The following is a 15,360-nucleotide window of genomic DNA, read 5'->3' on the forward strand; positions in this document are numbered from 1 at the left end:
GAAAAAGAAGGGCCTCGGGTCGAACGTGCTTTACGGCTCAGCAGTTCCGCCAAAGCCAGGATGGATGGAATGCTGTAAAAATTTCACACTTGCTTATTTACATTTTTTTTTTTTTTTTTTTTCGGAGCTTCCCATGTAAATGCTAATGCAGGAGGACGATGTATTCTCAACAGTTGGTTAGTTAAACCACTTTTTGGTTGTTCTGCAGGCCTCATATATGTAGTCTTACTTGGGGTATTTTAATTTATAATGGATTTTTATCCTGATTACGGAACCCATGAATCATATCCTGGTTAATTCTTAATCCTCTGTACCTTTGCTTTATTTCCAAGCATATTTATGCTCACTTTACGGATGTTGCTGCGGCCTCGTGCTTCTAATTGCCAGTTATTTAGCGGTGCATCCGCTAGCGAGCGGTGCAGAGTTCAGGTTTCACTTCCGAGTTTAACCTTCCGTTAGACGACGGAAAGACGCAAAGGGCATTAAATGCACGGAAGAAGGTGGTTTGAGAATTCTTCTCTTTTTTTCTGGTCCTTTTTTGCTGGTTGCTCTCGAGCATACCGTGCAACACTGCCCCTGCAAGACCGGTACTGCTGTTTGCTGCATTTGGCTACGTGTCCGCGAGTTCCCACCCCAAAAAACATACCGAATTTCGCAGGAGGTGATCCGTCGAGCATTTACGAGCTGTTAAACTTCTCTGCAGCTGTCGTAAGCGACTTTACAAGTCACCTTTTTTATTTTTATTTTCCCTAAAACAATGCGGCGAGTGATCCCATGGGTGCAGAACCAACGGTCAGATCAGGTATGGGAAAATGAAAAGAACTTTTTTTCCATGTCTGTTTGAAACGGATGAAATACCGTGACTCATCAGCTGAATATATTGTGTTTTTGTGCGCAAAAACTCTTAATGATAAAGATTTTAAACTGTTGTGCAAATTATATAACAATGGACGATCAATCATTTCGTGTTCCTGGCCTGATCGGCCCGAATTGCCCAAGATGATAGTAAAGTATATTTCCCCTTCTGAAAACTCCCAAAAATGTCCTGCTTTAACCCTCTCAGAAACCCCTGGCACGTGCTTGCTGATCTCATGCCTTTTAAATATCACCCAAGGGGAAGTGGAAAGGCCTGGCTTTGACAAAACGACGAATCGGGGATTCGAAAGCTCGGCGCTACGTCGACAGAAAAGCACGTGTGTTGTGATTCCTGGCCTCTGAAGAAAGCATGAAAATGCGCGGGGGGTTTAAAAGTTAAAAATGTTTGTCAGTTCACAGTATTTCATCTGTATACAACAGTTAATTGCAATAATTTTGCACAAGAATAAAAATGACAGTTCATTAATCATAGCTTCATTAGCTAGCCGTTCACTGCAAATAATGCATAGCGGGCTCGGAGCTTGTGTGTCACCTTTTTTGATGAACTTATGGAGGTATCTTGATATTTTCTTTTAAATGCAGCTTTCTTTTTGCCGGCTTCTGCGCTCTCATAGTTTCCTCCCGAAAAATCTCCTCTAGCTTTTGGTAGCTAAATGCTACAACAGCGCCAAATGCGGCGGTAAAGCGAAGGTGGAAACGGACGTTTTTTTCAAAATAAGATCTGGAAGGTCTGTTGAGCCGCATTTTGTAACAACGGTGCATTTTGTTATAAATGTCCAAAATGTAATAACTTTTTCATTTCATTTTGTAATAAAGCCGTAATAAATAATAAATTTTGCTGCATTATGTAATAAGTTAGTACATATTGAGTAGATTATTACAAAATGCACTTGCAACGTTTTTTATTCTCTAGGAAATGTAATAACATGGTGCATTATGTAATGACAATTCTAAAGCATAGTTTATTTGTTTTTTGATTGCATTTTATTGTACTTTTATTTTAATAGGCTAGGCCTATTATTAGTATCACTGTTTTAGCCTAGTAGCAGTACTTAGCAATTACTATCAGTACACTATTCAAAGGTTGCATTAATAGAGAATATTCTATAAATTCCATGTTGTTACATTTCCTACAGAATAAAAAAAGTTGCAAGTGCATTTTGTAATAATCTTCTCAAAATGGAATAACTTAATACATAAAGCAGCAAAATTTAATACAAAATGCGTTGGGGCAGTTTATTACAAAATGCGGCAGTTTATTACAAAATGCGGCTCAACAAGGTCTAATTTAAAAATCGACCGGGACTGAATGATCCGCGGACCCGGTACCAATGTGGTTCAGATAGTTGGTTCGAATGTTGATTTTTTTTTTTTTATATAGAATTATTGATTTACAAGAACAGAAATAACGTCATCCTATCGCCAGCCATCTTTTTCTCCTTCACCCACATCAGAAGCAAGTTTTCCATGAGGTCATGTGACATGTGACATTATTGTACACCCCCTTAGCTTCTTATTATTTAAAAAAAAAAAAACAACACAAAATAATACACATACACAAATTCACAAAATAATTAAAAAAATGTATTTGATTTGTTTCTCTCTCATATTCATATCATGACTTTTTTTCACATTTGAAGGATAAAATTTACTTGAATCGCGCTTCGCATTTTAAAAATGCGTATAAAAAGTGAATTCGATTTTCTTTTCCCTCTCATATTCCTATCATGACTTTTCTTTTCATATTTCAAGGATAAAATTTACTCGAACCACGCTTTGCATCTTAAAAAAAAGGCATATAAAAAGTGATTGCCTCTAACAAATTAAAAATTTCTATTTTATTTTTTTTTCCCCTCTCGTATTCATATCATGACTCTTTTTTTCGTATTTCAAGGATAAAATTTACTCGAATCATATCTTAAAAAATGGGTATAAAGAGTACTTGCCTCTAACAAATTTCATTTTTATTTGACTTTATGTATTCATATCATGAATTTTTTTTTTTTTTATATTTCAAGAATAAAATTTACTGGTGTCGTGCTTTGTATCTTAAAAAATGCGTATAAAAAGTGATTGTCTCTTTAAAAGATTTTTATTTGATTTTTTTTTTTCCCTCTCATATACATATCTTGACTTTTTTCACATTTCGAGGATAAAATTTACTCAAACCGTGCTTCGTATCTTAAAAAATGTGTATAAAAAGTGATGGCCTCTTTTACAAATTCCAAATTTTTATTTGATTTTTTTTTTTCCTCTTGTATTCGTAACATGCCTTTTTTTGTATTTCAAGGATAAAATTCATCTTAAAAAATGCATATGTAAAGTGATTGGTATGTTAAGAGGCTATGCTGACATGCTGTACATGCATGTAAGCAATTATAGGAAATAAATGGTCAGTTAAAAAAAAAAAAAAAACCCACAAGTCTCCAGAGGGAACAACCCAGACATTAAATTAAGAACTAGCTTTTATGTGTGTATCCGTGCACGCAGAAAAACATGTGTGCGCTCAGAGGAGGCGGTGTCTGTCAGGCTGCGTCGAGTGGCGCTTTCAGTTGGGTAGAAGGTCACGATGCTCTCCCGGCTGGACGGTCGGGGTCGGGGAGCCCCGCCACAGATCTCTTTCCCAGATTGTGACAAGTCTGTGCTTGTGAAATACAGGTGGATGTGTGTGTGCGGGTGTAGTATTAGCTCAAGTGTACCGTATGTTCCGCACTATAAGGCACACCTAAATGCCTTTAAGCTTCTCAAAAACCGACAGTGCGCCTTATAATCCAGTGCGCCTTATATATGAATCAATATTGAGCCGCAAGAGGTCTCGCAACTATGGGAAACAGCAGCAGACTCAATTTTCTCCCATAGAAGAAGTAGGGCGCGGTGCATGCTGGGGTACATGACTGCGCGAAGCGTCTGTTTTCATTTCAATTTGTGTGTGAGTGTGTGTGTGTATGTGTGTGTAAAGACTTGAACAGTGGGTAGTTGAACAGTGGGTTGTTGAACAGAGAGCAGCAAGTAGAAGCGTCTCTACAATCAGTATTCCAATGAAGGCAACAGCGCTAGCTAGTGACATGAACATCACGAATTTAGAGGCGGTCCTTCTTGGTACTTTTGTATTATGAAATGTTTTGCACTGTGACAAATGGGAGTTGGAAATATACTGTTTTCAACGAAGACGGCGCAAATACCGGTAAGAGCTACCGGTACGTACGATAGCTTATTGTGAATGCGCTAACAAATATTATTATTGTGATGTACTTTGACAAATATCATCAAAAGTTGAAATCTTAAATCTGCAGTTAAGACACAGACGGGATAACTTTTCCACAAATAACTGTGCCACAAATGTACCGAACTGTACCGTAGCGTAATCCCCACCATTAGATTTAACGGAAGAATGTCGGAATTGCAGGTTCCCAGGGGGCGGGGCTAGATCTACCGCTATCTGGCCCTTTGTCCGCCATTGTAATTTCTTTTATGAATGAAGGCTATTAACGTATAATTTCAGGTTTTAGCATGTGACTGCCAGCGCGACTGTTCTGCCTCGTGCTTATTGCCGGTCGAGGCAGAAGTCCGACAGCATCGAGCCCGGTTTCTTACTCCGATAAAATGCAGTCGGTTCCTCGGCCCTGTCGTCGAGCGTTCGCTCATGGGATGTTGGGTTTCGGCAGATGGCCTAAAAGAGTGTGGTCCTGACCTGCTCTTCATGGAAGGCGTCGTCGGACAACCGGGCTACGATTGGGCGCCGTGTAAATTCAGTCTTCGTTTGACTCGAGCCGCTCAGTCGGTGAACTCTCGGGCTCAGACCCGACCAGTTGCCGTCGCCTTCTGGACATCCCTTTTTTGGACAATGCGATCGTGTAAATACAAGTAAGCAGTTGTTTACCTCAGAAAAAATTTGGCTTTGCGCAACCAGATGCTCATTTGGTGTGCAAGCCATGAAAACGATCTAGGGTGATAAATATAACTTAGCTGGATTTTCCTCAAATGCCAAAGAAAGGAAACAAAGCCGGACTTTTATTTAGGCTTATTTCGTCGGTATTGTTTAAACGATCCCCATGTACGTCTCTTCCCCAGAAATATCCAAAAATGAGCTGCTGGATATGAGGCGCCTCTCAGCTTACTTTCACATTCTCAGGCATTTTTTTCTTCGCCGCCCAAGTTTCAAGTTTCCACTTTTGAACTCCGAAGCAGGATCGGACTCCAAAGTATTTCGGGGGTCACAAATAACCTCTTTGCAGGCTCGACACCTAAAATCAGATGGTAAACCAAGGTCAGATTTTATTTATGTGTTTTTGTTGCGTTTTCAGGCGGGGTTCTCTCCGGATCGATTACCACGCAGCAGTTAGCGATCCATTTATTCTTATATAACTTGCTAGCTGCTCGGCGGGAGCGCTTAACACTTGACCGCCGTGCCGAATCTATGGATAACGCCCCTGATAGAATCCCCTAAATTCCCCGTAACCGCCCCAAATCACGAACAAATCACCGACAGAGTTTTTGATCAAATTTTGAATCAAACTAGCTGCGGTGCACGAAAACACACATAAACAAACTTACTAGCTTCTCGCGGTGTGATGTGGTAGCCTAGCAGCAGGTTTGCGCGCTACTCTGCGTTGTTAACATTGTTAATAGTTTTGTGCCGCTGTCTCAAGCCTTATAAGAAGTAGAAAAGCGATTGTTTGTTTGGATGAATGAAAGACAGCATTAGCATTAGCAAGATAGCATTAGCGAGGTTCTTGTAGGCGGGAAGGTGTTACGTTTACTGATTTGGTGAAGGAAACAGAGTCCAAGTGCAGGAAGGGAAGGGACAGCAGAAACACAGTGATAATTAAGGTTATCTTTAATTCCTGTCCAAATAAACCCACCAACAAAGTTCCAAAAGAGTCCAGAATGTTTTGGGGAGCTGGAGAACGTATCAGTGGGGTTCACACTGATGTCAAAAACAAAAACTGAAAAGTTTTTACCCCAGGGCGGTCATCACACTGTTGCTCTAACAGTGCAATTAACCCTTTTTTCCCCCCTTTTTTCACTTTTCAACATTTTTCTTTCCACACATGTATCTATTTAATCTTCTCGATGCTGTTTATATTTTTTGTCTCAAATTTTGACGAAAAATGAGATCCGTGTAAACCCGGGTGTGCCTTGCTCATGGACGCCCGGGAATCGAACCAGGAGTTCCTCGGAGGAGGGATGTGACGTCACACGGGGCCAAATCTCGCGGTATCTCGTCTCCTTTAAAAAAAAAAAAAAAAAACTCATGCGCGCCGCCGCCGCCGCCTCCTGTCCTCTAGATGCGCGCTCCCGCGAGGGGCGGCCGCCGCTATAACGCCCCGGCTGAAGCTCCGGATCCCACAATTCTAGTCCGACACCGCGAAGCGAAGCGCTGACAGGCCGGCGGAGGAAGGGGAGGAGGCGGCCGGGGGGGACCGCCGTAGAGGAGCACCGCTGTCAGGAAACCGTACGTGGACGGCTCTGAGCCCCGGTAACGAACTTCTCCTTACGCCTCTTTTCGTTTCCCTCCCGCCGGTTCGGGTCGGCGGAGGACCCGGTAGAAGTCGAGCCTCGGAAGGATACGCGGAGGAGACGTAGCGCCTCCGCGGAGGAAGAGGAGGAGGAGGAGGAGGTGGGGAAGTCGGCGTGTTCCGGGTGTTAAACCGGGGGAAGGGGGTTATCCGGGGTTCGTTTAGGGGGAAACAAACGGTAGTTATCGCCGTGTTGTCAACCGGCTGGGTCACCGGGAGCGGGGCCGGAGAGCGCCGGCGGCGGCGGAGGCGGAGGCGGAGGCGGCCGCCTGTGATCTGCAGTGCGGTGGGCGTGGCCACGGACGAGGTCCGGATCCTCTTTTTTTTTTTTTTTTTTTTTTGGAGCATCCTCACATTTGCCAAGTCTGACAGGATAGTTTTCTATTTACTTACTTGTTTGTTTGTTTATTTGTCATGCAAAAATGCACGCTGACAATTAAAGGCCAACGTTTATCCTCTCCGGATTGATACAACAAGCTCTCTTTGCTGCACCCTTTGAGCCAGATGCAAAGCCTGTTTAGCTCAGATAAATGGATATCTATTTTCATGATCAACACTGTTATGATCAATATTGTTTGATCGGATGGTGATAAAAGACCTGAAGTGTCCACAAATCTCTCAGGGTGTTCACAGAAAAGGCTGAAAAAGATTAATTCGTCGCCCTCGGAGAGTTCCGACTAAAATACCTCTGAGAACTAATGATTTATCATCAGAAGAGTACGCGGTCGCGTTTGTTGCGGCTCTTTTGGGTTTACCGTAAAACGATAGCCCCGTGGCTGTGTGTGCAAGTTGCACATGCGTGTTTTCCCCATGTGATCTTTCCACGTTTTGCAGGAACTTTCTCAAACGAATGTTAAATCTATCGCACAGATGCTCGCAGTTTATTAAACCCCCGCAACAACGTGTCTGCTGAGCTAATACCAGCCGAGGGCCGGCGGTTCCGTGCCTGCGAAGGCTTCTTTCTTTTTTTTTTCTTCCCCTTTTCCATCTTTGGTTAAGAAAGCTAAACAATCATGTGGGAGGTTTAAAATGTCTCAGCAAACCCTTAAATTTGTTGGGAGGATCGTAGCCTTGCAGCCCCGCAGGCCAAATTTGCCGGAGACGGCTCTGCAATCTGCACGATTTACGACCCCTCCTCCCGTCCTAGGAGGCCGGATTTGCTTAAGAAAACACGGCGAGCGTGTCATTACGTCTGCAAGAAAGCGTTGCGGCTCGTTTCGCTGACTTGAAAATGGTGATTAGATGCTTAAGAGGGTGTCGAGCCGATGGATGGGTTTCTGGTCCCGGCAGAAAAACTTTCATTTTCGGGACGGAAGGGTGGAGCCGCTGATGCAGATGGCTCGTCCCTGATGAGATCAACCGCCCGACGGTCCGGCGGTTCTGTTGTTCTCTTCAGCGGGACTCGATCGTTAATCAAGTCAGGGCTGCTTTACTGATTCCCAACAGCTAATCTCGTTACGGGTTTAACCCCCACGCCGCCTGTCCTCCTCAACCGTTAGCTTTTCACCGGGCCACAAAGATTTACTTAGCTTCCCCGCGCCGCTGCTGGTGTTTTCATTCAATTTAATTGCATCTGCAGCCGAGGAGATCGCGTATTTCTACTCGTACTGTTTGTTATTTTTAATATTCTGTGATACGTCCCCCCCCCCCCTCCTGCTTCAAATTCAGCTTCAAGCGAGGTAATGTAAGTAAAAGCTTTGTCATGCTGCGTGTCGCTCTTTGTTTTTTGAAATGCGGCGTGCGTCTTTCGTCTTGGCGTCTCAACACTTAAATCTGAAATATTTTATCTTTCCGATCTTCGCTCGCTTTCGCCGCGAGACGTCCGCTCGATGTCCAGTTACGTCTTCAAGATCACAACGTCGTCTGCGAAACAAATTAGAACGGATTCAACGCAAGAATAAAATTGAAGTTATGTGTGAATATGAATTCAGACTGTTTGATACTAAACAACACAAGCTAACATCGAGGTTTGTTGCTTTTTATTCATGTAAACGTTGAGGAAAGACAATTTAGTTGAGAATAAAAAGTGTTCATTTTGTTGCCCGACAGTTCAGATCCGGACATTTTACTTCAGCATTGATGACTCGGAATTATCTGATATTTAAAGGATCGCATGGATTTGTCGAATAGCATCAGAACATGGCGACTCATAGCCATCATCCCGACTCAAGGCCCTCCAAAAAAGGGAGAAGAAATAGCCGGTAGAAGCGCATCGACCCCCGGTGGATGTATTATAATCGACGCCCCGTGTTTATATCAGTCGGCGGCTGCTGATCATGTCGCCCGAGGAAATGAACCATAACGTCAGTGGAGATGTTGAACGCAAACATAGCAAGCGGACAGGAATTGCAGCATCATCAGCTAAAAAAATTCTTCCCCCTGCGCATCCAGTTATTTATTTTTTTCTCGCTCTGCTTTTCCCCCCTAATAGTGCCGTCAAGGTTCTGGTTGAGCGCTTGATCTGACAGTCGAGTCGAATTGCGGGGGGGGGGGGGGGAGAAAAAACTGCACCTCCGAGCTTTTAACCACCCGATGGAAAGCGCGCCGACCATTTTATGGGACGTGACTCGACCGTCCCGTTTGTCTTTTTGTTCGCCAGCGTCGCTAGCGAGTGTGACCCCGCGTGTGATGTTTTGACGAGCTACCGGTGTTTATCGCATCTTCTTACTGACATTTTTCATCTTGTAAGAACATTCGCAGTGATAGATGAGCTGCTGTCGTCCCAGTGTCTGGAAATGAAACACGGGATCGGCGCGTCCACTCCCGAGGTTATGTCGTATGAGAGCGGCGGAACGTTCTGGCAGCGCTAACCCAAACAGAAAGCAGATCCCCGTTGTTTAAATTTCTCGCACCGCGGTGCTCGGCATCGGGATTTCAAATGTTACAGAGGGATATTTTTCCACGTGGCTAATACAACATGGCGTGGGTCGTGTTTGGAAAAGACATTAGCTTTTTTTTTTTTTTTTTTTTGACTATTTAAAACAACCGGCTAACGGAAAGTACCGTTTACACTCCAGCAAATGGTTTCCTGACCACGCGTATCGATAAGCGAATCCCCTGACAGTGCGTTCGGGGCCGGCGGCGTGGGATCCCGTTACAGTAGCCGGGTGTGCGGGACAGCTGGCTGCCCTGCAGCCGCGCGCAGAGCGTCGCATCGCGTACGAGATACCCTGCACAAGTGGCTGGGCGGCGGTGGGGGATTGTGTGCGGGGGGGATATCGTAACGTGTCAGAAGAACGCTAGCTATTCCCCTCTGTGTAACCTCCACCACCCCCGCGGGGCCGGGGGGGGTCGACAGGGACGGGCCCAGCTGTGGCGCACTCTGGCCAATAACACAGATGGTAGCCGTGTGTGTGTTTAAATGCGTGTGTGTGTGTGTGTGTGTGTGTGTGAGCAGACCACTTTCCACCAGTTTAAATCACAAATCATCTTAAAAATTGAGAATGCCTGTCCTCGGCACCTTCCCGGAGGTCAATTATGTAATGCAGCTTGTCGGCATAAAAGAAAAAAAAAACAACCTGTGCTGGGCTTTTAGCAGGAATTAGCATATCTCCTGCGGGAAGATGTCTGCACGTCTTCAGTGTGTGCGTTTCCCCGACATCGATTCCCTGACAATGGCTTCGATGGCTGAAAGCTAACCCGGTATTATCTTGTGGTGGTAGTGGGGTAAGAGAAGTGACATAATTGCTCCTCTGAGGATAGCTTGACCCCGCCAAGTCTCCAACTAAATATCGTATAAACGCCGCATCCAGCCAGAATCCATATCATTTATTGCCGATACAAATCCAAGGTCACGAGCCGCGCAAAGTCACAAGTAGGCCGCAAGAACAACTTTGTCAACAATTTCACTTGTTCAGACCTGTCAGACGTCAAAGCTGTGTCAGATACAACATCGATCCGCTCGGTGTGAGGAGCGTTTCCAGGGTATTTTTAGCGCGAGCTGTTCTCAGATGGAACCCGGCTTGTGTTTCAGGTGTTTAGCCGTTAAAAGGCTAATGATTTTCCCAAAAAAAAAGCCGTTCACACGTTTCTCGTAGATCCTCTTATCATCTCTCGCGGGGCTGAAGCCAATCCGATTGTCCACCCGGATAGTTATTTCTGATAAACACGATCGCTCAAGCTAACTTTAGCTTGTGCCGCTAACGAAAACCAAGTGCGGAAAGGGCGGCCGACAGGAGACGAACGCGTCGACGGGCAAAGCCGCAACAGAGGCTACAAACAAAAGTATGAGATTGCGACAGGCTGATATTCTTCATCATAAAATGGAATTGGAATTCCAAAACAGAAACAGGAATCGTCTGCAAACCGTAGACTGTCTAGCTGATAGCCACGCCCTTAATTTCTTGTTAAAAAAAAAAGAAAGCAGTGGCTGATTTTTTTTTTTTTTTTTTCTTTTTTACATTTATGACGTTTTCAGCTTGTTTTTACAAATTCTCAACGAACTCGTGATTTAGAGTACAAATTCAATCATGTATTGTGGATAAAGGTCAATTTCAAATTGATAAATGGATGTAGAAAGTCAAATTCATTCATTATCTATACTGGAGCCTGTCTTTCCATGTCATATAGAGATAAACAACCATTTATACTGTCATTCATGCATTATTTACAGCCGTACAGCCGCCATGTCATAAAGAAACACAACCATTCACACGTCCGGACAATTTAGCATATCCAATGAACCTCCTGCATGTTTTTAGACCGTGGAAAGAAACTGGAGAACCCAGAATAGAACGTGTAGACCACCTAACCGGGAAGCTTCTTACTGCCGTCGATGCCCTTAAAAGTAAAATATCGTCGACTGAAGTTTGCGTTCCTTCCTCTTCTCCGCACCGAGGCCCGACGACCAGCCGCTATTCATCCCTTTCACCGAAACCCGAGGAAATCTTGCTGACGCCCGATTCCCGCGCATGACTTCCTGTGCTGTGGCGGCAGATCTTCCTCATCTTTATAAAAGAAAAAAAAAAAAAAAAGTCTCGAATCGCGCACATGTTTGCCCGATAAGGTCACGGTAGCTCAGGGTTAAATTGGGTTTCTTCGAAGCGTAATCCAGAGCTTCTGGTTTTTTTCCACGAAACTCCGGGTCTCGGAACGTGAATACGGCGTTGTGAATGCATAATGTATGTTCCAGTCCGACACACAAGGCGGCTGTGTGGGCGGCTGTGAGGAGCGCCTGTCACCAGTGACTGAACGTATTCTTCCTTATTTCTATGGTGCTAAGATACCCGCTCCCTCCCTTCCATAGTTCCTGTTTCACGCCGGGTTAAGAGGAGCAAAGGTCGGCTGTTCGGCCGTCGTCTGTCTGAGCGAACCGTTCCCTCCGCCGTGCATCTTCCCCCCCCCCGAAAAAAAAAAAAAAAACGCGGAGGAAAAAAAGGAGGAATTCGGATCTTGTGACTCGGTCGTTTTTAATCGCATTGCCGCACCTCAGCTCCGTGATTTACTTCCACCTCATGTGGAGGGGGGCAGTTTTTTTTTTTTAGCACCCCGATTGGTCATTTCGCTTCCAAGTCGGGTAAACAAGTAGCCAATCAAGACTTGGGTTTTCGGCGCAGTCCGATCGTGATTGCCGATGCGGGGGATTCGTAACCTCGCCGCGTGTGACCGATGAGTGAGTTGTCCGTTTTGAAGAAATGGAAGTACCGTAATTTCTGGACTATTGGGCGCACCTGAGTATAAGCCGCACCATCTAAAAATAACCGAACACATCTCTTTGTACATATACTGCTCAAAAAAATAAAGGGAACACTTAAACAACACAATGTAACTCCAAGTCAATCACACTTGTGTGAAATCATAGTGTCCACTCAGGAAGCAACACAGATTCATTTTGACTTGTTTTAAGGACATTACATCAAAGATGGATCAGCCTGGAGTTTGTTTTTACACTTTAATTTTGAGTGTGATTCCTAATCCAGACCTCCATGGGTTGATACAATTGATTTCCATTGATCATTTTTGTGTGATTTTGTTGTCAGCACATTCAACTGTGTAAAGAGCAAAGTATTTCATAAGAATATTTCATTCATTTAGATCTAGGATGTGTTTTTTAAGTGTTCCCTTTATTTTTTTGAGCAGTGTATATCGCTGTGTTAGACACGATTCAGGTATGGAAGTCTGAAGGTTGCCGGAGCAAAACGCTTTGAAATGAGCCGTTGGATATCGGAAACTCCTGAAATGGAATTGGTTTGAGATGGTAAAAATAACCAATCCCGAATGGAATGATTGTCACCGAGGCGATAAAGTGGTACCGTCATTTCCGGACTATTGAATGCACCTGAATATAAGCCGTGCCGGCTAAAAATAACCAAAAAAATATATGTGTACATGAAAAAGATTAATAATAAATAACAAGGAAAAGTCTGTCCATTTTCTATCCCCGCTTTGTCCTCCTCCAGCCGATCGCTATCTAAAGCCATTAGTCAGCATCAGAATTGAAAGGCCGCAGAATTTCACCGTCAATTCATTGGTTTGATCTGACGACGCTAGCTTTTTGGCGGTGGGAAGGTCGTTTGCCCCAAAAAAATCTCCATAAATTAGCCACGTCGCTTTTTGAGACGCCGTGTTCAAAGCGCCGTAAGTTGTGGCTTACAGTCCGGAAATGACGCTAACGTGCTCGTCGGCGACGGCATGATGAATAATCCGGGTTTGAAGTGGCTGGCAGGAGACGGAAGCAGTATCTGCCGCAGAAAACGTCAAAAGTGTGGGACCGCTAAAAGCTAAACAACACACTGCAAAGGGTTTTTATTTTAAAACGGAATTAGCGCTTCACAGGAAACGGCAGAATGTCGGAATTTTCCGAATCATCCGGTTACCCGATTGAAATGAGATCGCCCGAGAGCCACAACCCAAATTTGTCATATTTTACGATGTTTGCGGCCTGTTATTAAGATTTATAAAAGCGCCGAATTGGGCAGGGAACCTCAGCTCAGTGTTTTTATGATCGCGCCGATGTTTCATTTCAATTCCTGGTTGGACACGGTCTCGTCGTGATCGCGGATGCAGGGGATTGGAATTGAAGAAAACGGAAATAACGTGCTTGTCAGAAGATGCATGATCAACTTCAGCTGTTATATTATTTTATCTGTTAATAAACTGTAGCTACGCCGCCGCTCCTCACAGCAGGCCACGTGGGGTCAAGCCGCGCAGGACCAAATTAGCTGCAAAAATGATGCTAGAAATTAAAGTTTCTAGTCTCACCCCGAGCTGTAGGACGTTTCGGAAAACCCCAGAAGCCACTTTGGGCTTTTTGGAAATCCACGTAATCGATACCTAGTAGTTTTCTATGCTTTTTTTTTTTTTTTTTTTAATCAGCCTTGTATTTTCAGCCACAGTATGTGGTTGTTTTGGGAGGGGGGGGGGGGGATCACCTCGGTCCACAGTGCCCGCTTTGTTGACATACACACACACACACACACACACACACACACACACACACACACACACACACACACAGCATGCCAAAAAGTCAGATCCTCCCAGCCTGGAGTAAACAGGCCCCTATAAATAGAGCCCAAGGAGAGCGAGGCCAGCAGCACAATGACAGGCATCCACACTGTAACTGTCTGTAGTAGAGGCCCATGGTGACACACACACTCACACACATACACACACCTCCAAAGTCAGAGCCTGGGGTGCACTTAGCGCGGGGTCCCCGCTGGGATTTGTCTTATCTGTCATCTTTGTTTGGCCAAACAGCCCATTAGATGTTTCCTCTCATTAGGCCTCTGGAACGACATCTGTCACTGGTGGTGTGTGTGTGTGTGTTGTGTGTTTGTGCAGGAGGTCGGGGGTGCAGGCATTTACTGGCACAGCTCACACACTCCCACACACACTTCTGATCAGTTCATGAGCAGTTAAAGGGGGATGATGCTTCGGGTTCCGCATCCGGAGATTGCAAAATATTAGCAAAAGTAGAAGCTTTCAATGAGAAAGTGTGCAATTTTTTTTAGTGCATCATTAAATCCGCATGTGTGCACGCTTTTTTTTTTTTTTTTTTTTTTAAACAAAGAGCTTAAAAAACAATCGTAGATCAAGTCGTCACAAGTCAGCTGACTCATGGAGTTTTCCTTCCGCGCTCTCGTCTTTCCTCCGCTTCAGCATAATTCGCCATGACGACCGAATCAGGCGCCGACTCCGAGGCCAAGCAGCAGCAGGAGAGCAGGGAGACGGAGAAGGGCGACGCCAAGGCAGCAGCGGAGCCGGCCTCGCCCCAGAACCAGCCGGAGCAGCTACCAGCCGCCGTCGGTCACAGCACGCCGGCCAGGAAAGAGCAGGTCAGCCCGCTCACACACACACACACACACACACACACACACACCCGAGTGGGCCTGCTGACAGAACGCCGCGGTCGGCGAGTCATCGCTGACCTCATTTGATGTCCAACACACATCTCCATTTTAGCCACGCTGCTAAGATATGAATCAGCGGCTCTACTGATGTCAGACATGTGTGTGTGTGTGTGTGTGTAATACTGCACAACTGGTCCAGATTTAGCTCGATAGTGAGAAAATGAAAACAAGGCCGTCCTCGGTAGTCGTCGCACCGGTCGGCTTTGGCTTCAACAAGATATCTGCTGAAGTGAAACGTGATTTTTAGTCATTTTCCAGAAGAGGACGGTGGATCGTGGGGCCGGAAAAGGACAAACTGATAAAAATGAGCAGGATATAAAGCCGACATAGTTTTAAAGCAGGTGTTGTTTTACAGTGCAAAGGAAGTGGAGTTTTCAGCATCAAAATCTTGTTTTTGGGACGTCATCAGCATAAGAAATAATATAAGATACACTTAATTCCCCATAGAGGAAAGTCTTTTGTCACAGCAGCGCAATGATTACAGTGTCAATAAATATGGGTATAAGTGTAAATAGACAATTAAAAGATAGCAAAATACATGCACAAATAAATATACAGCAGAGAGAAACAGCAACAACAGAATGGGGGGAAAAAAAGAGAAAAAAAAACAGCAA

General features: G+C 44.6%; 1 protein-coding gene across 45 annotated transcripts in view; it reads left to right on the plus strand.

The window, feature by feature from the left end:
* The first annotated feature begins 6,213 nt into the window (after positions 1–6,213).
* epb41l3b (erythrocyte membrane protein band 4.1-like 3b) overlaps positions 6,214–15,360 on the plus strand; it is a 42,900-nt gene continuing 33,753 nt past the window's right edge. For all 45 annotated transcript variants that reach the window (XM_086153280.1, XM_086153300.1, XM_086153302.1 and 42 more), the window contains exons 1-2: positions 6,214–6,355; positions 14,496–14,671. In XM_086153280.1, the coding sequence (XP_086009406.1) occupies positions 14,507–14,671 (165 nt within the window). In that variant the 5' untranslated portion in view covers positions 6,214–6,355; positions 14,496–14,506. The remainder of the gene's footprint in view (positions 6,356–14,495; positions 14,672–15,360) is intronic.

This window comes from Fistularia commersonii, chromosome 10 (assembly GCF_037954325.1).
Source record: "Fistularia commersonii isolate RoL2024-O1a breed Wild chromosome 10, RoL_Fcom_v1.0, whole genome shotgun sequence".
Taxonomy (NCBI): Eukaryota; Metazoa; Chordata; class Actinopteri; order Syngnathiformes; family Fistulariidae; genus Fistularia; species Fistularia commersonii.